At 41.5% G+C, this 21,486-nt stretch overlaps 1 protein-coding gene across 3 annotated transcripts in view; it reads left to right on the top strand.

Moving 5' to 3' along the window:
• The window catches only part of LOC132898038 (transient receptor potential cation channel subfamily M member 4-like), a 155,867-nt gene that overhangs the window by 109,398 nt on the left and 24,983 nt on the right, over positions 1-21,486 (top strand). For 2 of the 3 annotated variants that reach the window (XM_060939401.1, XM_060939403.1), the window contains 4 exons: positions 3,279-3,383; positions 3,761-3,807; positions 6,527-6,765; positions 14,922-15,037. In XM_060939401.1, coding sequence (XP_060795384.1) covers positions 3,279-3,383; positions 3,761-3,807; positions 6,527-6,765; positions 14,922-15,037 — 507 coding nt within the window. The remainder of the gene's footprint in view (positions 1-3,278; positions 3,384-3,760; positions 3,808-6,526; positions 6,766-14,921; positions 15,038-21,486) is intronic. The other variant, XM_060939402.1, reaches the window with a different exon arrangement.

The following is a 21,486-nucleotide window of genomic DNA, read 5'->3' on the forward strand; positions in this document are numbered from 1 at the left end:
TTGGTTGTGAGTGACGTGGAAGTGAGCAGAGATTGGAGCTGGGCTGTTTCATGTACCGTTTGTTGTGATGACATCATGGGAAATTGCGGGAACGGTAAGTCCAAACGGAGGGAATTTAAGTTTGGGGACAGAAACTTGGGGTGAATTAAACGATCAGGGCTTTGACAACAGGAATGGAAGTCTTCAAGGTCGTAGGAGTATTGTGGATCCGAAGAGGGGGTGAAAAGCGGTGGCATGATGGGGTTCAGCTGCAGTGGGATCCAGCTGGGGAGGAGCGTGGAGGAGGAGGACTAGCTTGCAGCTAGTGGCTGGGTCAGCAGGCGCGGCATTCAAGTGAAGAGACTCCGTGAAGCCCATGAGTCCCCGGAGAAACAGCAGTATTGATTTTGACATGCCCTGTTTGTCAGTTTCAACAAATCTAAGCAGTATTTTCAAAGTCCTATGACTTTTTTGGTATTCAGCACAAGTTTAGTTACAGTAGTATCTATGTATGTCATGATTGTACGTTTAAAAAAAAAACAAATAAATGAGAAAAAAGCAGTTTTAGAACAGTGTTGGAATATGTGTGAAAAAAAATGTTACCCATTGTGACGAATAGTTTTGATTTACTGTTAGGTGATTTTAGGTGATTCTGTTCAGGCTTAGGAATGTATCAAGCACAAAAACTTTTAAATCTGCTTTATTGATTTGGACAATTAACTGGCCATCAAAAAACTTGTTCTATTGTTTTAGGATAAAGGGTTGGCAGTGGGGAGGGGTATTCAATGAGAAGAGTAAAACATTCCATTCCTGCTCCCACTGCCAACTCTTAATCCCATCAGGTCAAGTGACAGGCCTAGAAATTCATATATTTTTTTTTCACCAGCAAGCCGGACTAGTTACCTTCCAAAGTAACTAGCCAAACAGAAAATCAACTAGCCAAAATTTGTTCATGTATGAATTTTACTTCTGTCAAAAATAACACAAAAGAGAGTAGTTACCATTGTTCATGACTAATGTGCATTTATTTCAAGACCCGAGTATTTTGATACTGTTGTTAAATACATAAATGAGAGCAACACTGAGCACCATAATATAATAAAAAAATAATATACTGGAAAACTTGGCAACTTGGTGTATGAGTATTGAAAACAAATATACTTACTATCATGACTATAGCACCCAAAATATGTCCAACATGCTTTCTGTATTTAACCATTTATGAAAGAGAAAGCATTAGGAGCTTCATATTGACTAGGAATCAACTTGAAAAAAATTATTCCATAAAAATCGTATCGCAGCCAAGGCCTACCCTGCTCCCACGTTTGCTTATAAGCCCTTTGTCGTTTCTCCTTCTCGTATGCTTTATTGGCAGCCTTTTTCTCCTCTTCAGACCGAGGTCGCTTTGTCCCCGTCTCTGGCGGTTTCTGTACACCTTTCAGAAAATTCCGCATCGCAACGTAGCTTTGGTAGATGTAAACAACAACAGAAACACGTGTTTAAATGGGCTATAATGTGGCCACATCTATTGAATTTGATAACGTGATTACCGCGATATTCAATGAGATGCGTTATATGCATGCGCAGTAATGGGGGGAAAAAAACGACAGCCTGACTCGTACGCGATATGATTCGGAATGCTTCTGTATTTTCCGTCCTGCCGATAAACACATCGATTAACACAGACACGGCACGCGCTTAATATGTGGCGGCTTTAGTTGACGGTGTGTCTGAATCTTCGCTTCATATATATATTTTATTTTCAACTAGCCAGCCGGGCTGGCTAGTGACCGGAATTACCTGCCAAATGACAAAATAAGTCACCTCGGGCGACTGGACCACTGCGAATTTTGAGCCGTGAGTGATCAAAATGATTTGTCACAATGGGTAAGATAATGTTTTTTTCACACATTCCAGCACAGTTCTAAAACTGCTTTTTACAACACCTTCATTTATCTGTTATTTAAAAAAAAAGTTTTACTCTCTTCAGTGTGTCTTGAAATTAACTCTTTTTACTATTTCTCAGTTCAGAACCACAATTACTCTAATTTTGCTCTAACTCCAAATTGTACTCTCTAAACTCAAAGTGGAGCAAAGTTAACTCTTTTTCAGGAAAATACTTTTAACGCTGGAAAAATTTGCTCAATCATTTTTCCTGTGTATGCACTACAGGGCACACATATATTAACTGATATGCTCATAAGAAATATTTACATTTACTTGAGTTGATTTTGGCTGGGGGGCGGCACGGTGGTGTAGTGGTTAGCGCTGTCGCCTCACAGCAAGAAGGTCCGGGTTCGAGCCCCGTGGCCGGCGAGGGCCTTTCTGTGAGGAGTTTGCATGTTCTCCCCGTGTCCGCGTGGGTTTCCTCCGGGTGCTCCGGTTTCCCCCACAGTCCAAAGACATGCAGGTTAGGTTAACTGGTGACTCTAAATTGACTGTAGGTGTGAATGGTTGTCTGTGTTCAGCCCTGTGATGACCTGGCGACTTGTCCAGGGTTTACCCCGCCTTTCGCCCGTAGTCAGCTGGGATAGGCTCCAGCTTGCCTGCGACCCTGTAGGACAGGATAAAGCGGCTAGAGATAATGAGATGAGATGAGATTTTGGCTGGATCGAGTCGAAGATCAAAATGACCCCTGCTCATCAGGGTTGCAATGCTGAAGATCTGATGAACCGCTGAAATTGAATCGCTATTCTGAATCATGAATTGAATCACTGACCTGAATCATCTGCAGTGCCATCTCGCAACAAGTTTTATCCTCCAAACAGGTAGCCTAAACTATGGCTGACAGATTTTATCCTGTTTACGGCAAGCATTCCCACACAAAAGAAACCAATTGAAACTGAGAGTGAAAGTGATTTATCATGCTGTTACCATATATGAATGCATAAGTGGGCGCTCAGCGCGCCGACTCCGGTGTGACTGAATAAGGTGACAAGTTTTGTTTTAGGTAATTTTAAAAAAATATAATATTTGGCAGTGGGCACATAGGAAAGTGTTTACATAAAGTTTGTCAGTATGTTTGTCATACTTGTATGATAAAAACTTGTTAAGGTACTAATCTAAATACATTACCTACTCATTCTAAACCTGCCAAGCTTCACTGGTGAAGCTCTTGAACCCAGAGGGTTAAGCATGAGTCACATTTACTGTAGCAATCTTGCATGACTTTCATGCAGGTAAATTATGTTCACTAAAGTTGCAGCCCTGTATTTTTAATTGTTTGTATTTAGGAATCTTAATTCATTGCGGTCTTTATATTTGTCCTGGATGATGATGCTTTTATGTCTGGCTTTCAGAGAGGTGCATGATGAAGATGAGAAGTCTGAGAAAGTCTCGCAGCAAAAAGACATTGACTGGCTCTATGCAGAAACGGTTTACTCTTTCTCAGACATCAAACGCATGTAATCACAGTTTAATATGCATGGATTCATTTACACTAGCATGCAGCGGTACATACAAATCAAAGCAGATATGTCCCTCACATATCCCAACCCCTCCCTTATTTATACCCTGTCTGTAACTTGTCTTACCTCCTTACTCAACTCCCTATATAGTCCCCAATTCTTCATCTACATCTTCCACTCATTTGTGATGTCTTTCATCATGTTATGATATCTTCCCATCCTATGATGGGAAGTAGGATCTGCTTAGAACTCCAGTCCAGGTTCAGAGGAATACTACCTTCACCATTCCTTAATCACTCTTCATGATCAAGAGAAATGACGTACAAAACGCTTTATTACTCTGTACATGAGTTTTCCTCTCCATGTTTTTCCAGTCAGGCAAAATCAGAAGATTCAGGTCCTGTTAGACGAAGCATAAAAGGTGTGTTTTGTTACAGTATTTGCACTTTTCATTACATCACATTACTGCTATTGCAACCCCAATTCCAAAAATGTTGGGATGCTGTGTAAACTGTAAATAAGCAATGTGATCATTTACAAATCATGGAAACCCTATATTTCATTGAAAATAGTACAAAGACTGTTGTCTTTGTACTATTTTCAATGAAATATATCAAATGTTGAAAAGGAGAGATTTTTTTTTTTTGGAAAATATATGCTAATTTTGAACTTTCGGTAACATGTTTCAGAAAAGTTGGGACAGAGGCATCATCACTCCCTCCATGAAATAAGCGACGCTGGTTCTTTTATACAGATGGATTTATTTTTCTCTTCATTCCAATTCACCGTCAACAATCCACTGTCGAACTGTTATAAGACAATATACAAAAAAAAAACCGCATTCATTTAACATAAAATTGACACGCCAAAGACTAACGCAACAAGCAGCGTAAATAAACATACCTCGCTGGCTGCATGCAACACGGGGAATGAGTCTTGAACAAAAAAAAAACCCTCAATCAAAATAGCAATTCCCGCAATTAATTGCATCCTGTGATCCCACCAGATGTGGTGCTCTCCAGCAGAAATTAGCACTGTCTGTCCTCACATGGTTCTCCCTCAGCACCTGTTACTCACTACACTGCCAGAAGTGTCTCAAATAGTCTCACATCTACATGTGAACCCTGAGACATGTTCAGACATGTAGAAAGAAGGACTGAGAAGGCTTGGGCTTGAGTTGCACAATACAAATAAATCTTCACAAGAAATAAACCACATAATATATGTAAACATATATGTAAACAAATTATTAATTATTGCAAATAATATCCACAGCCGTTACAGGCATGTTTACCACTGTGTTGCATCACCTCTACTTTTAACAACACTCTGTTTGGGAACTGGGATCAATTGCTGTAGTTTGGAAAAAGAAATGTTCCATTCTTGCCTGATATACAATTTCAGTTGCTCAACAGTTCAGTTCCTTTGTTGTATTTTGTGCTTCATAATGTGCCAAATGTTTTAAAAAGCTTGGCCGATAACCTCACTGCATGGTCTTGCATCAGTGTCGGCAGGTAGCAAACTAAAGGTCGTCGATAGCGTCGTATACCTTGGTGATGGTATTTGCCCAGGAGGTGGTTGTGAACTGGCAATGATTATCAGAACTCGTTTTGCTTGGGGAAAGTTTAGAGAGCTGCTGCCATTGTTAACCTGCAAAGCTGTCTCACTTCATACCCATGGTCAACTATACAGCAGTTGTGTGCATAGCACCATGTTATATGGTTCTGAATGTTGGGCACTCCGAAGAGATGACCAAAAACAGCTTGAGCGTAATGAAAGAGCCATGCTTTTATGGCTGTGTGGAGTCAAAAGAGGAACACGAATTAGCACGTCGCCTCTTTTGCGGATGCTGAACCTCCATCGCCTTGACACTGTCCTCAGATGCAATCGTCTCCGTTGGTTTGGACAAGTCCAATGCAGTAATTCTTGGATCAACAGATGTACTACCTTGGAAGTTGAAGGAGTGAACAACTGTGGCCAACCTTGAAAAAGCTGGAATGAATCTGTCCCTGCTGACTTGAAGCTATGGAATATCGCAGAGGAGGCAATTCAAGACCGTGCTGAATGGAGAGCTCTGCTGTAGACTACTAGTCCTACACACGTCTGACGTGTCAACTGTCTCAAAATGGATAGTGAGTGAGTGACCGGTCTGGACTGCAGGCAGGCCATTTTAGCACCCGGTGCACTAATGCGCCCTCATACCATCACAGATGCTGGCTTTTGAACTGTGCGCTGATAAGCTGGATGGTCCTTCTCTTTAGGTTGGAGGACGTGGTGTCCGTGATTTCTTAAAATAATTTCTACTTTTGATTTGTCAGACCTCAGGATGATTTTTCCACTTGATCTCAGTCCATTTTAAAAGAGCTTGGGGCCCAGAGAAGGTGGTGGTATTTCTGGATATTGTTTAGCTATAGTTTAAACTGGCATTTGTGGATGCAGTAATGAACTGTTTTTCACAGACTATGGTTTTCTGAAGTGTTCCTGAGCCCATACAGTGATTTTCCACGACAGAATCCTGTCTGTTTTTACTGCAGTGTCACCTGAGGGCCTGAAGATCACAGGCATCCAGTGTCAGTTTTCAGCCTTGTCTCTTGTATACAGAGATTTCTCCAGATTCTCTGAATCTTTTAATGATTATGTATGATAGATGAAGTGATCCCCAAATTCTTTGCAATTTTACATTGAGGAACATTATTCTTAAATTGTTGCATGGTTTGCTCATGCAGTCTTTCACAGAGTAGTGAACCCCTCTCCATCTTTACATCTGAGAGACTCAGTCTCTCTAGGATACTCTCTTTATACTCAATCATCTTACTGACCTGTTGCCAGTTTAACCTAATTAATTTGTTTTAGTCTTTTTCAGTCTTTTGTTGTCCCATCCCAACTTTTCGGAAACGTGTTTGACATAAAGTTTAAAATGAACATGTATTTTCAAAAAAAAAAAATCAGTTTCAACATATAGGGTTTCCATGATTTGCAAATCTTCACATTCTGTTTTTGTTTTACAGTGTCCCAACATTTTGGGAATTGGGGCTGTAAATCGATTGCTGCTATTAATGTCTTTGCACTGATTCACCATAATGCGTGTTTTCATCTTGTTTACCCACTGGTTATTTTAAGTTAACTTTATTTGTTTTTAGGGTTCCCAGTCAGGCCAGTCTATCCCAAGTTGCCTTTTGTATGTTCACGCTGGAAACAGTTCTGGTACACACCAGTCACTGCCTTCCTTGGCAACGTGGTGATGTACTTCCTCTTCCTGCTTCTGTTTGCTTATGTTCTATTGATGGACTTCAAGCCTCCACCCCCAGATGGCCCATGCTACTGGGAGCTCCTGCTGTATTTTTGGGTGTTCACCATGGTGTGCGAGGAGATTCGAGAGGTAAACACTAACACTCCAGTAATGTTCCATAACCAGGAATATTCTTTCTAAAAGTGTATAGAAAAATATAACCATTTTAAAAAGCCGTAACCTGTAGCTGAAAGTGTAGGATTATCAAAATAGTCCTACAGATTTAACTTCCCAAGCTTTCTGAACTTTATTTTGATAGTGTTGAATATTTGACCTTCAAAAGGGCAGTATTCTGAATGTAGTAATAAGCATGTACATCAGTGTTTAAGAATTAACTTAAAGCTGATTCTTTTGTTGTGACTGATTAGAATGTTGGTAAGAAGAGTAAAACCAGAGATTACATTTTATTAAATATTTTTGCAGAAAAAAAAAATCGAACTTCTATAACTGTAGCTTCTTAGTTTCATACAGTGTAAGCTAGCTTTTTAGGGAAAATTTTGTGTGTGTGTATATATGTGTGTGTGTGTGTGTGTGTATATATATATATATATATATATATATATATATATAAAATGTGTGTGTATATATATATATATATATATATATATATATATATATATATATATGTGTATGTATGTTAGTGCTGTCAAAAATGTCGCGTTATTAACGTGTTAACTTGACTCAATTTTAACGGCGGTAATTTTTTTATCGCGAGATTAACGCTCTGTGGCATGATGTAGGTTTTTCCTAAGCTTTTGAAACTGCCAGGAACTTGGAACAGAGACTTTGGTTAAAAAACCGATAGCAGCTAGACTGTAATGCCACGCCCCGCACAGCCAGAGTCCTCTGCCCCCCCCCCCCCCCCCCCCCCCGAACCAGCGCGGGCAGGGCGCGCTAGTAGAGATGGGATTTATGGCTCTTTGATGGGATCTGCATCTTTGTGATCCGTTCTTTGAAAAGAGCCATTCAAAAGACTGGCTAATTTGGCTCTTTTTAAATATTTATTCAGTTTTAAGAAGACAGCGTCTAAAGAAGCCAGATCCCTCTGAACTGTAAACTCAATGCTATCCCAGAAATCCTTCCTGTAATATGCAAATTTGGCCGCCTCTGATTGGACAGCGCGACGCATCAACAGGCAGAAAGTGTAAAAGTACAAAATGTGTTAAGTGAGCTGAAACAGTAAAGATCAGATTCAATGCAATATTTAGCAACGAACAACTTAAACTTAATATAATAGTGTACTTTATAATCAAGCATGTCAAGCCTACCGTCACTGTGTAACCTATCTCTCTTTAGTTGTAGACTAACTCAAACAGTAGATCATTTCACTCATGGTTCTCTTGCTAGCCCCGCGCCGGTGCTCGGCTTAGGTTTCACTTTGCGGTGGCTGTCAAGACGTGTTATGCTTTGCAATAAAAAAAAAAATTGGTACAAAGCAAGCCCATTCACTTTTTTATGCTGATAAGAGAATTACAATGGTTTTTTATGTGACAAAAATGTGCGATTAAATTGCGATTAATCGCGAGTTAACTATGACTGTCGCGACATTTAATCGCAATTAAATATTTTAATCGCTTGACAGCACTAATATATATATATATATATATATATATATATAATTTTTATTTTATTTTATTTTTTTTTTTAGCCCTGCTGGCTGCTGTGCATTATTTAACCCTTTGGGGTCAAGAGCTTTGCCGGCAAAGCTCGACAGGTTTAGAATGAGTATGTCATGTATTTTAGATAAATATCAAGTTTTTCATCAAACAAGCATGATAAATATATTGACAAACTTTATACTTTCCTATGTGCCTGCTGCCAAATATTATTATAGTTTTTAAATTGCCTAAATTAGATGAAACATAAAACTTGTCACCTTACTCAGTCACACCGGAGTCGGAGCGATGAGTACCCACTTACATGTTCATAAAAGGCTATTCACGTGGTAACAGTATGATCACTTTTGGTTTCGATTGGTCTCTCTCTTGTAGTGGGAATACCCACCGTAAACGGGATAAAATCCATTGGACATGGTTCAGGCTGTTTGGAGGTAAAACTTGTTGCAAGATGGCATGCAGATTTTATGCCCTTCGGATGATTCAGGACAGCAATTCAGTTCATGATTCAGGATAGTGACTCAATTCAATCTTGAACTGCGACACTTGATCAGTGCCCCCCCCCCCCCCCATTTTATTTATTTTTATTTTTATTTTTTTTACTTTAACTCAATCCAGCCAAAGATCAGCTCGAGTAAGTGTAAATATTTCTTCTATTTCTGATGAGCAGATCAGTTGATGTGTGCGCGCTGTAGTGCATACACTGAAAAAATGACTGAGCAATTTTTCCAGAATTAAAAGTATTTTCCTCAAAATAATTAATTTTGCTCTACTTTGAGTTTAGAGTAAAATTTGGAGTGGGAGCAAAATTAAAGTAATTGTTTAACAGAGTAGGTTGTGGCTCTGAACTGAGTAAAATAGTACAAGACTAAATTTCAAGACACACTGAATAGTCAAATACCAGATAAATGAAGCTGTTTTAGAATGGTGTTGGAATATGTGAAAAAAACATTGCCTTACCCATTGTGACTTGACCTGATGGGACCTGTGGATTCCTACAAGTACCTCGGGCTGTGGCTGGACAGCAAGCTGGACTGGACTTGTAACACCAATCACTTATACAGGAAGGGACAGAGCAGGCTATGCTTCCTTAGGAGGCTGCGGTCCTTTAACATCTGCAGGAAACTCCTGTGGATGTTCTATCAGTCTGTGGTCGCCAGTGTCCTGTTTTACACCATGGTGTGCTGGGGGGGCAGCACATCCAAGAAGGACACATCCAGGCTGGACAAACTGATCAGGCGGGCCGGCTCTGTGGTCGGCATGAAGCTGGACTCTCTGGTGATGGTGGCAGAGAAGAGGTCTATGGACAAACTATTGAATATCATGGATGATGCCAGTCACCCTCTGCACACCGTCATCAGCAACCAGAGGAGCCTGTTCAGTGACAGAATGCTCCTTCCCAAGTGCAGGACGAACAGACTCAAAAACTCCTTTGTCCCTCACGCCATCAGACTGTACAACTCCTCCTCTCTGGGGGGGGAGGAGGGGTAACAGGAGGACAGAGGATGGGAAGGAGCAGTCGCCTAGCCTAACAATAAGCAATACCGGACAATGTGCAATATAAAGTGCAATATCTTTCCTGCTTCCCTGCATACACACACTTGCTCTAACCCCACTTCTCCCCCCTTCCTCTCTTCCCCATATCCTTATTCTTTTATATTTGTATATGTAAATAATTTATTTTAATTTATCTAGAAGTTTTTCTCTATTTCTTTTCTCTGTTTATCTGTAATGATGCTGCTGGAATCTTAATTTCCCTGAGGGAACCCTCCTAAAGGGATCAATAAAGTTTTATCTAATCTAATTAAGAGTTAATCCTATAAGGTTAAGAGTTGGCAGTGGGAGGGGTTTTCCCTCTTCTCATTGAATGGATTTTTTTTTTTAAACTTCTCATTGAATCCCCCCCCCCACACACACACACACACACACACACACAGGCAACCCTTTACCTTTATCCCAAAACAGTAGGGGATATACATTTTTTGTGGGCCAATTAATTGTCCAAATCAACGGAACAGATTTAAGTTTCTGTGCTCAATACATTCCTAAGACTGAACAGAATCACCAAGTGATCAAAACGGTTCGACACAATGGGTAGATGTTCCCCCCCTTCTTTTCTCCCCACACATTCCAACATGTTGTAAACAGTTTTAGAACTATCATTTATCTGTTATTTTTTAAAAGTACAATCATGACATCTCATCTCATTATCTCTAGCCGCTTTATCCTGTTCTACAGGGTCGCAGGCAAGCTGGAGCCTATCCCAGCTGACTATGGGTGAAAGGCGGGGTACACCTTGGACAAGTCGCCGGGTCATCACAGGGCTGACACATAGATGCGTACAGACAACCATTCATACTCGCACCTACGGTCAATTTAGAGTTACCAGTTAACCTAACCTGCATGTCTTTGGACTGTGGGGGAAAGTGGAGCACCTGGAGGAAACCCACGCGGACACGGGGAGAACATGCAAACTCCACACAGAAAGGCCCTCACTGGCCACAGGGCTCGAACCCGGACCTTCTTGCTGTGAGGCGACAGCGCTAACCACTACACCACCGTGCCGCCCCACAATCATGACATTACATGGATATTATTGTAGCTGAATACAAAAAAAGTCATATGACTTTGAAAATACTGCTTAGATTTGTTGAAATTGGCAACAAGATCAGAGCATGCCAAAATCATTAGAGTGCCAGAAAATAGCCTCAGACCCCAGACAGTTAACCTCAGATACTCTCACTTTTTACTCAATGTATTTGTTAAACCTTTTCCAGTGGAGTGACCAACCCGGGTTATACCCATGTTGAGTTGTGTCTGAAAGGGTTAACCCACGTTATCTTGCTCTGCTTTGCGACCCACCTCAAGATGGGTCGGACAAGGGTCAATTTCAGTGTGAACTGCACCACCAGGGTTGCTAAAAGCCAGGGTGAGTGTGCACACTGAGGTTTTTTTTTTTTTTTTTCTTTTTTAAATTTGAGTGTATTAAACAAGATAGGCTATATAAGACGGAGACACACACAGTGGTACTTGAAAGTTTGCGAACCCTTTAGAATTTTCTATATTTCTACACAAGTATGACCTAAAACATCAGATTTTCACACAGGTCCTAAAATTAGAGAGAACCCAGTTAAACAATGGGACAAAAATATTATACAACCCTGATTCCAAAAAAGTTGGGACAAAGTACAAATTGTAAATAAAAACGGAATGCAATAATTTACAAATCTCAAAAACTGATAGTGTTCACAATAGAACACAGACAACATATCAAATATCGAAAGTGAGACATTTTGAAATTTCATGCCAAATATTGGCTCATTTGAAATTTCATGAGAGCAGCACATCTCAAAGTTGGGACGGGGCAATAAGAGGCTGGAAAAGCTAAAGGTACAAAAAAGGAACAGCTGGAGGACCAAATTGCAACTCATTAGGTCAAATGGCAATAGGTCATTAACATGACTGGGTATAAAAAGAGCATCTTGGAGTGGCAGGGGCTCTCAAAAGTAAAGATGGGAAGAGGATCACCAATCCCCCTAATGCTGCACCGACAAATAGTGGAGCAATATCAGAAAGGAGTTCGACAGTGTAAAATTGCAAAGAGTTTGAACATATCATCTACAGTGCATAATATCAAAAAATTCAGAGAATCTGGAAGAATCTCTGTGCGTAAGGGTCAAGGCCGGAAAACCATACTGGGTGCCCGTGATCTTCGGGCCCTTAGACGGCACTGCATCACATACAGGCATGCTTCTGTATTGGAAATCACAAAATGGGCTCAGGAATATTTCCAGAGAACATTGTGTGTGAACCCAATTCACCGTGCCGTCTGCCGTTGCCAGCTAAAACTCGATAGTTCAAAGAAGAAGCCGTATCTAAACATGATCCAGAAGCGCAGACGTCTTCTCTGGGCCAAGGCTCATTTAAAATGGACTGTGGCAAAGTGGAAAACTGTTCTGTGGTCAGATGAATCAAAATTTGAAGTTCTTTATGGAAATCAGGGACGCCGTGCCATTCGGACTAAAGAGGAGAAGGACAACCCAAGTTATCAGCGCTGAGTTCAGAAGCCTGCATCTCTGATGGTATGGGGTTGCATTAGTGCGTGTGGCATGGGCAGCTTACACATCTGGAAAGACACCATCAATGCTGAAAGGTATATCCAGGTTCTAGAGCAACATATGCTCCCATCCAGACGACGTCTCTTTCAGGGAAGACCTTGCATTTTCCAACATGACAATGCCAAACCACATACTGCATCAATTACAGCATTACGGCTGCGTAGAAGAAGGGTCCGGGTACTGAACTGGCCAGCCTGCAGTCCAGATCTTTCACCCATAGAAAACATTTGGCGCATCATAAAACGAAAGATACAACAAAAAAGACCTAAGACAGTTGAGCAACTAGAATCCTACATTAGACAAGAATGGGTTAACATTCCTATCCCTAAACTTGAGCAACTTGTCTCCTCAGTCCCCAGACGTTTACAGACTGTTGTAAAGAGAAAAGGGGATGTCTCACAGTGGTAAACATGGCCTTGTCCCAACTTTTTTGAGATGTGGTGTTGTCATGAAATTTAAAATCACCTAATTTTTCTCTTTAAATGATACATTTTCTCAGTTTAAACAGTTGATATGTCATCTATGTTCTATTCTGAATAAAATATGGAATTTTGAAATTTCCACATCATTGCATTCCGTTTTTATTTACAATTTGTACTTTGTCCCAACTTTTCTGGAATCGGGGTTGTACTTGGTCAATTATTTATTGAGGAGGAAAATGATCCAATATTACATTTCTGTTAGTGGCAAAAGTATGTGAATCTTTGCTGTCAGTATCTGGTGTGACCCCCTTGTGCAGCAATAACTGCAACCAAATGTTTCCGGTAACTGTTGATCAGTCCTGCACACCGGCTTGTAGGAATTTTAGCTCATTTCCTCTGTACAGAACAGCTTCAACCCTGTGATGTTGGTGGGTTTCCTCACATGAACTGCTCGCTTCATGTCCTTCCACATCATTTTTGATTGACTTGGCCATTCCAAAACATTAACTTTTATTCTTCTTTAACCATTCTTTGATAGAACGACTTGTGTGCTTAGGGTTGTTGTCTTGCTGCATGACCCACCTTCTCTTGAGAATCAGTTCATGGACAGATGTCCCGACACTTTCCTTTTGAATTCGCTGGTATAATTCAGAATTCATTGTTCCATCAATGATGGCAAGCCATCCTGGCCCAGATGCAGCAAAACAGGCCCAAACCATGATACTACCACCCCCATGTTTCACAGATGGGATAAGGTTCTTATGCTGGAATGTAGTGTTTTCCTTTCTCCAAACATAATGCTTCTCATTTAAACCAAAAAGTTCTATTTTGATCTCATCCATCCACAAAACGTTTTTCCAATAGCCTTCTGACTTGTCCACATGATCTTTAGCAAACTGTAGATGAGCAGCGATGTTATTTTTTTGAGAGCAGTGGCTTCCTCCTTGTAACCCTGCCATGTATACCATTTTGTTGTTTGGTGTTCTCTTGATGGTGGACTCATGAACACTGGTTAATGTGAGCGAGGCCTTCAGTTGCTTAGAAGTTACCCTGGGGTCCTTTTCTGACCTCGCCAACTATTACACGCCTTGCTCTTGGCATGATCTTTGTTATTCAACCACTCCTGGGGAGGGTAACAATGGTCTTGAATTTCCTCCATTTGTACACAAGCTGTCTGGCTGTGGATTGGTGGAGTCTACACTGTCTTTAGAGATGGTTTTGTAACCTTTTCCAGCCTGATGAGCATCATCAACTCTTCCCCCCCCCCCCCCCGAGGTCCTCAGAAATCTCCTTTGTTCTTGCCATGATGCACTTCCACAAACATGTTGTGAAGATCAGACTTTGATCAATCCCTGTTCTTTAAATAAAACAGGGTGCCCACTCTCACTTGATTGTCGTCCCATTCATTGAAAACACCTGACTCTCTAATTTCACCTTCAAATTAACTGCTAATCCTAGAGGTTCGCATACTTTTGCCACTCACAGAAATGCAATATTGGATCATTTTCCTTAATAAATAAATGACCAAGTATAATATTTGTCTCATTTGCTTAACTGGGTTCTCTTTATATACTTTTAGGACTTGTGTGGAAATCTGATGATGTTTTAGGTCATATTTATGCAGAAATATAAAACATTCTAAAGGGTTCACAAACTTTCAAGCACCACTGTATATCTCGCCCCGACAGCTCCATGCATTAAGCTGCTGTGTTGTTTCTGATTGTTTGCCGTGTTTATGAAATTAACCATTAGCTCACACTGTTTTGCATACACACACATGCATGTGAAGGAGTAATGAACTAAACCTGAGAACGTGAATAAAAGTATGCAAAATAAACACATGAGCTTCCTTATTTCTTAATGTGACCCAGGAACTATCTGAATTGTCATGACCAGGGATTAGCCAATGTTGACTCACCTTTGGTTTGATTTGACAAAAGAAGGGTTGAACAATGGTCAAATATCCCAGGTCCATCCCTGGTCTGTGGTATGAAAGAGGTACTGGGGTGGGTGTATGAATGTCTGTGTGAGAAAGGAAAATGTCTTTTGTGATTTCCCCCCTCCTTCCACGCTCTCACTCTTTCATTTAGATGTGCTGTGTGGGCAGCATGACCTGTAAGCAGAGGATACGACAGTATGCTCAGGATGTGTGGCACAAATTTGACCTCATTGCCATTACCCTCTTCCTTCTTGGCATATGTTGCAGGTAAAGCTGTTTCACTGCATTTCCATTTCATTGGTTTTGAGTAGTTTTAACGTTTTTGTGTATCAGAGTGATAGAATTCCTACTTTTAAAATTGTCGCTTCTCATTTTGCTAGCCACTTAGTGTTTGATCACTGACTTGGTGTGACCTTTTACCATTTTACATAAAATATCTAGATAGTGTATAGGTTGTAATATACCAGTTATGTAGCTGCTTCTTTGTTACCTTGGTTGAAAACGAAGTAAATGACTACAAGACACTATTTTTGTGGTAATAGTGCAAATGGAAAATAAAACGTGGCAAATACAGTTGGATCAGGGCTCAACATTAACGGTAGTCTGACTGTCCAGGACAACCGAATGTTTGGTCGAGACAAGTCAAATCCGCATCTGACTGACTGACGGGACAAGTTGAATATTTGTTGAAAATCACCATTTTTATAGTAATTACTCGAGTTCCAACAAAACTACTTCAGTCACCTCAATCCTGCTGTGTTTATTGTTTATGAAATTTTGGGGAAGCAGAGTACAGCAGGTGCATGTTTTTAAAATAACCACATAATATTATACTCTAAATTCATCAAAATGGCAATCAAATACCTCAATAAAATAAATATCAAATCAAATCAAGTTTATTTGTACAGCGCTTTTAACAATAAACATTGTCGCAAAGCAGCTTTACAGAATTTGAGCGACTTAAAACATGAGCTAATTTTATCCCTAATCTATCCCCAATGAGCAAGCCTGTGGCGACGGTGGCAAGGAAAAACTCCCTCAGACGACATGAGGAAGAAACCTCGAGAGGAACCAGACTCAAAAGGGAACCCATCCTCATTTGGGCAACAACAGACAGCCTGACTATAATAATAACAGTTTTAACAGGTATAACCCTCAACTGTCCTCATGGGGCCGTCCTTCACAGGAGTGGGGCGATAAAACTCCGACCAGACACAGGGCACCAGGATGGATCAAGCAGGTCTGAGGGGCAGAAGAGGCCAGCATCTCAATCCCAGGATCAACATGTAACTCAGAGGGACAGATTGGGGGGGGGAGAGAGAGAGAGAGAGAGAGAGAGAAAGAAAACACGTTGTTAGGTATGCCCTAAAAATGACAAGTATTAAATCTGTGTGGTAGGCTCGCAGAGACGAGAGTCTTTACATCAGGCATGACGCACAATGGCATGTTAATATGGTAAAAAATATATCATGACCTGCTCTGGCTGGATGCTTGATTGGGTGATGGGAGCACACTCCTCAGCAATGATGAGATGCAGATGGGACCCTTAGGCCTGGCCAAGACAATTCAGTTACATTTCACCGGGTCTGGGACATGCGACAGAATGTCTGACGGCCGATTCCCTGCAGGCTACGATAGCCAGTCGAGGTCCCCACCGTCTCCACCAAAAGATTTCCTGTTGACTCCATGTAACTCAGAGGGACAGATTTGGGGTGGGGGGGAGAGAAAGAAAACACAGGTGGTTAGGTATGCCCAATGTCACCTGAATAAGTAGGAACAGTATACATATTGCACCGAGTACAAGCAGGGACTCCGGCAACTAACTATGACAGCATAACTAAAAGGAGAGAGCCAGAAGGTAACACAGGCATGAGGGAGCCCCGGGACATAAAGCAGCCAGCCACTGCACCGTCAACAAACTCGAGTGAGCAAGCGAGTGGGGACTGACAGCATCCATACATCCCAGTTTACCAAAACACTCTATGTCTGAGGACCCTCCAGATCTACTCCTTTACCTCATAAACACCATTAACAAAAGGCTTGACTAAACAGATATGTTTTCAGCCTAGACTTAAATGCTGAGACTGTGTCTGATTCCCGAACATTACTTGGAAGGCTGTTCCATAACAGTGGGGCTTTGTAAGAAAAGGCTCTGCCCCCTGATGTAGCCTTCACTATACGAGGTACCAGCAGATAGCCTGCACCTTTTGATCTAAGTAGGCGTGGCGGGTCATAGAGGAGCAGAAGTTCACTCAGGTACTGTGGTGCGAGACCATTTAGTGCTTTAAAGGTCAATAGTAGTATTTTATAATCAATACGAAATTTTATTGGGAGCCAATGCAGTGTGGATAAGACAGGCGTGATGTGGTCATATTTTCTAGTTCTAGTAAGAACTCTTGCTGCAGCATTTTGAACTAACTGGAGCTTGTTTATGCACTTATTGGAACATCCAGACAGTAAGGCATTACAATAATCCAACCTGGAGGTAACGAAAGCATGGACTAGTTTTTCTGCATCATGCAATGACATTAAATTTCTTATCTTTGCAATATTTCTGAGATGAAAGAAAGCTATCCGGGTGATGTTATCAATGTGAGTTTCGAATGAAAGACTGGGGTCAATAATCACTCCGAGGTCTTTTACTGCTGCACGTGAAGAAACAGAAAGGCCATCCAGAGTTACTGTGTAATCAGAAAACTTACTTCTAGCTGTATGTGGTCCTAGCACAAGTACTTCAGTCTTGTCAGAGTTAAGCAGAAGGAAATTTATAAGCATCCAGTGTCTAATGTCCTTAACACATTCCTCAATTTTATTAAGCTGGTGTCTCTCATCAGGTTTTGCAGAGACATACAACTGTGTGTCATCAGCATAACAGTGGAAACTAATACAATTTTTACGAATAATATCGCCCAAAGGTAACATATATAGAGAAAAAAGCAGTGGACCCAAGACAGAACCTTGTGGAACACCAAACTTTACCTCGGTACGTCTAGAAATATCACCATTTATATCAACATACTGATAACGATCAGTTAGATAAGACCTGAGCCAGGAGAGGGCCATTCCCTCAACTCCAACAACATTTTCTAGTCTATCCAGAAGAATGGAATGATCAATGGTATCAAATGCTGCACTAAGGTCAAGCAACACAAGTAGCGAGACAAAGCCCTGATCAGACGCCAACAGTAGGTCGTTTACTACTTTAACCAGTGCTGTCTCTGTGCTATGATGAGGTCTAAATCCTGACTGATACATTTCATGGATGTTATTCCTATGTAAATATGAGCATAACTGCTGTGCCACAGCTTTTTCAAGGATCTTGGAGATAAAGGGGAGGTTTGATATTGGCTGATAATTGGACAGCTGACAGGGATCAAGGTCAGGTTTTTTAATCAGGGGTTTGATAACTGCTAGTTTAAAGGATTTGGGTACATAGCCAATCATAAGAGAAGAATTTATTATTTTTAGAAGCGGTTCAATTACTCCAGGCATTATCTGTTTGAATAGATGTGTCGGTAAGGGATCTAGTACGCAAGTTGAGGCTTTTGATGTAGAGATTAATGAGAGTAATTCAGTTTCTTTTAGGGGAGTAAAACATTCTAACTGATGATCTGATACAGTTATATTGTTAACTACAAGGTCACTTTCATTGTCTAACCTTAAATTAGTAGTTTGAATTTTTTGTCGGATATTCTCAATTTTGTCATTAAAAAAATTCATGAAGTCATTGCTACTACATACTGCAGGTGTGCATGTGTTGATAGTGGACTTATTCCTGGTTAATTTTGCTACAGTATTAAATAGGAATCTAGGATTATTTTTGTTATCTTCTATTAGGGAGGAGAGATATGTTGATCTCGCAGCACTAAGAGCTTTTTTATACTTCAGGAAGCTCTCCTTCCACGCCAATTTGAACACTACCAATTTTGTTTGACGCCATTTACGTTCCAATTTTCGAGTGGTCTGTTTTAATGTGCGAGTGTCATCATTATACCAGGGTGCTAATTTTTTGTCTCTGACCATTTTCCTTTTTAGAGGAGCTACATTATCTAAAGTATGGCGGAATGTTGACTCTAAGCATTCAGTTGCCTGATCGAGTTCTGCAGGGGCTGACAGTGACCCAATCAAAGTTGACAGCTCTGGGAGATCATTTATAAAGCTCTGTGCAGTAGTTGACGTGAAAGTACGTTTAATACAGTAGCGTGGTGAGGTGCATATATTATTACTCAGACATATTTTGAATGAGATGAGACAATGATCTGAGATAACTTCAGACTGTGGAAGTATGACTATATTGTCTACGTTTAATCTGAATGTTAGTATTAGATAACCACCATTATGGGTCGGTCCTATGACATTCTGCTTAATCCCGACTGAATCTAAGATGGACACAAACGCTGTTTTTAAAGGGTCTTCTGGGTTATCGAAGTGAATATTAAAATCTCCGACAACTAAAGCTTTGTCTAAGGAAATAACCAAATCTGAGATAAAATCTGCAAATTCAGAAAGAAACTCAGAATATGGCCCCAGGGGCCTGTAAATAATAAGCAATGGAATTAACTGGGTAGACTTATTTTTCGAGGCTACATACATTATATGAGTATGAAGAACTTCAAATGTATTAGATTTATAACCAGGTTTGTGTGTTACACCTAGATAATCGTTATAAATAACCGCGACGCCTCCTCCTCTGCCAGTTAGACGAGGCTGGTGTATATAACTGTATCCAGGAGGACTCGCTTCATTTAATGCTATATATTCATTTGGCTTAATCCATGTTTCTGTTAAACACAGTACATTAAACTCCTGATCAGTAATGAGTTCATTAACCATTAGCGCTTTAGATGTAAGAGATCTAATATTTAATAGCCCCACCTTTAGATCAAAGGTGCTGGCAGCAGCTGTACAGTCAGTCTGATCTAATTTTATATTGATTAGGTTACTGGAACAAACTCTCTGAAAATTTCTACCTTTTTGTTGAGCTCGGGGAACAGACACAGTCTCGATGTAGTGGGCCCTGAGTGACGACTCTGTGCAGCTAGCAGACAGTCGGTTTAGCCTGTTCGTCTGCTCCCTGGCCTTGGCTCTGGATTGTCAGAAATTAACTAGGCCTGTTCTGAGACTATGACCTATGCTGCAGGAAATGAGAGCAGCACCTTCCCGAGCGGGATGGATACCGTCCCGCCCTAACAGGCCAGCAGTGCCCTCAAAATTAGCCCAATTATCTATAAAGCCCACACTGTTTTCAGAGCACCACCTGGACAGCCAGCAGTTCAGCGACCATAACCTGCTGTAAGCTACATCGCCACGCCGCATTGGGATGGGGCCAGAGCATACTACAGCATCGGACATCGCCTTCGCTAATTTAAACACCTCTACAAAGTTACTCTTAGTAACCTCAGACTGACGAAGGCGTATATCATTAGCTCCTGCATGGATAACTATCTTTGAGAACCTGTGCTTGCCTAGGACCCTAAGATTACCTGCTATGTCCGGCGCCCTGGCTCCCGGTATACACCTGACTAAAGCTGCTGGTGCCCCTAAAGGCTGAGCTAATTTCACGTGCCGTATGATAGAGTCCCCTATAACCAGAGCTCTTTCAGGTTTCTCAGTGGGTGCATCACTAAGGAGAGCAAACCTGTTCGACACATGACGCGGAGAGGAGTGGTGCTCCCGTGGGCGAGCCTCAGCGGTAGCTTTGGCTCTACGCTTATGCCGCCGAGCCGTCACCCATTCGCCCCGCTGTAAGGGCTCTAATGCCGGAGTTGGGGGATTGCTAACTCCACCTAGGGCGTCCAGACTTTCCCTAACAGAAACTACACTGTTCTCACGCTCACTAACCTGCTCTAAAGCCTGGACACGCGCTTCTAGCACTGAAATCTTCTCCGTCAGAGAGCTAACTAATCTGCACTTATCACAAGTAAAGCTAATAGAGCTATCGCTAGTGACGGAGGAAGAATGACTAAACATCCTGCACTCAGCACACTGAACAGGCTGAAGGTGTGCCATGATGAAAAGATTCACGTACCTTAAATGAAGATCTGTTGATATTAAAGCAGATCAGATGGCCTCCGCTTGTGGACTTTACACAGGAGGAGAAAAAAGAAAGCTTCCGGTCTCGGCGTTCTTCCGAAAAAAGAAAGAGAAAAAACCGGAAAAAAACCGGAAAAAGGAAAGCGAAAGTGAAAAGTACAAAAATGAAAGCGACAGTATAATCCATGGCGAATCTTCATTTCATTCAGACATTCATTGTATTTTTCTTTTGTATGGTACACGTTAATGATCATGGGGCCCGGCAGGGCTCAGCCCGAAGAGGTGACGTGGGCCCGACCTCCTGTGGGTTCACCACCCACAGAGGTAGCAGTAGGGGACTGGTGCAATGTGGATTGGGTGGCAGTCGAAGGCAGGGGCCTCGACGACCTGATCCCCGGACACAGCGGCTGGCTGTTGGGACATGGAATGTCACTTCGCTGGGGGGGAAAGAGCCTGAGCTTGTGCGGGAGGTTGAGAGCTAGAGATAGTCGGGCTCACCTCCACGCACAGCTTGGGCTCTGGAACCCAGCTCCTTGAGAGGGGCTGGACTCTCCACTTCTCTGGAGTCGCCCGTGGTGAGCGGCGGCGGGCTGGTGTGGGCTTGCTTATAGCTCCCCAGCTCAGCCGCCATGTGTTGGAGTTTACCCCAGTGAACGAGAGGGTCGCCTCGCTGCGCCTTCGGA

The sequence above is a fragment of the Neoarius graeffei genome, chromosome 14 (assembly GCF_027579695.1).
Source record: "Neoarius graeffei isolate fNeoGra1 chromosome 14, fNeoGra1.pri, whole genome shotgun sequence".
Taxonomy (NCBI): Eukaryota; Metazoa; Chordata; class Actinopteri; order Siluriformes; family Ariidae; genus Neoarius; species Neoarius graeffei.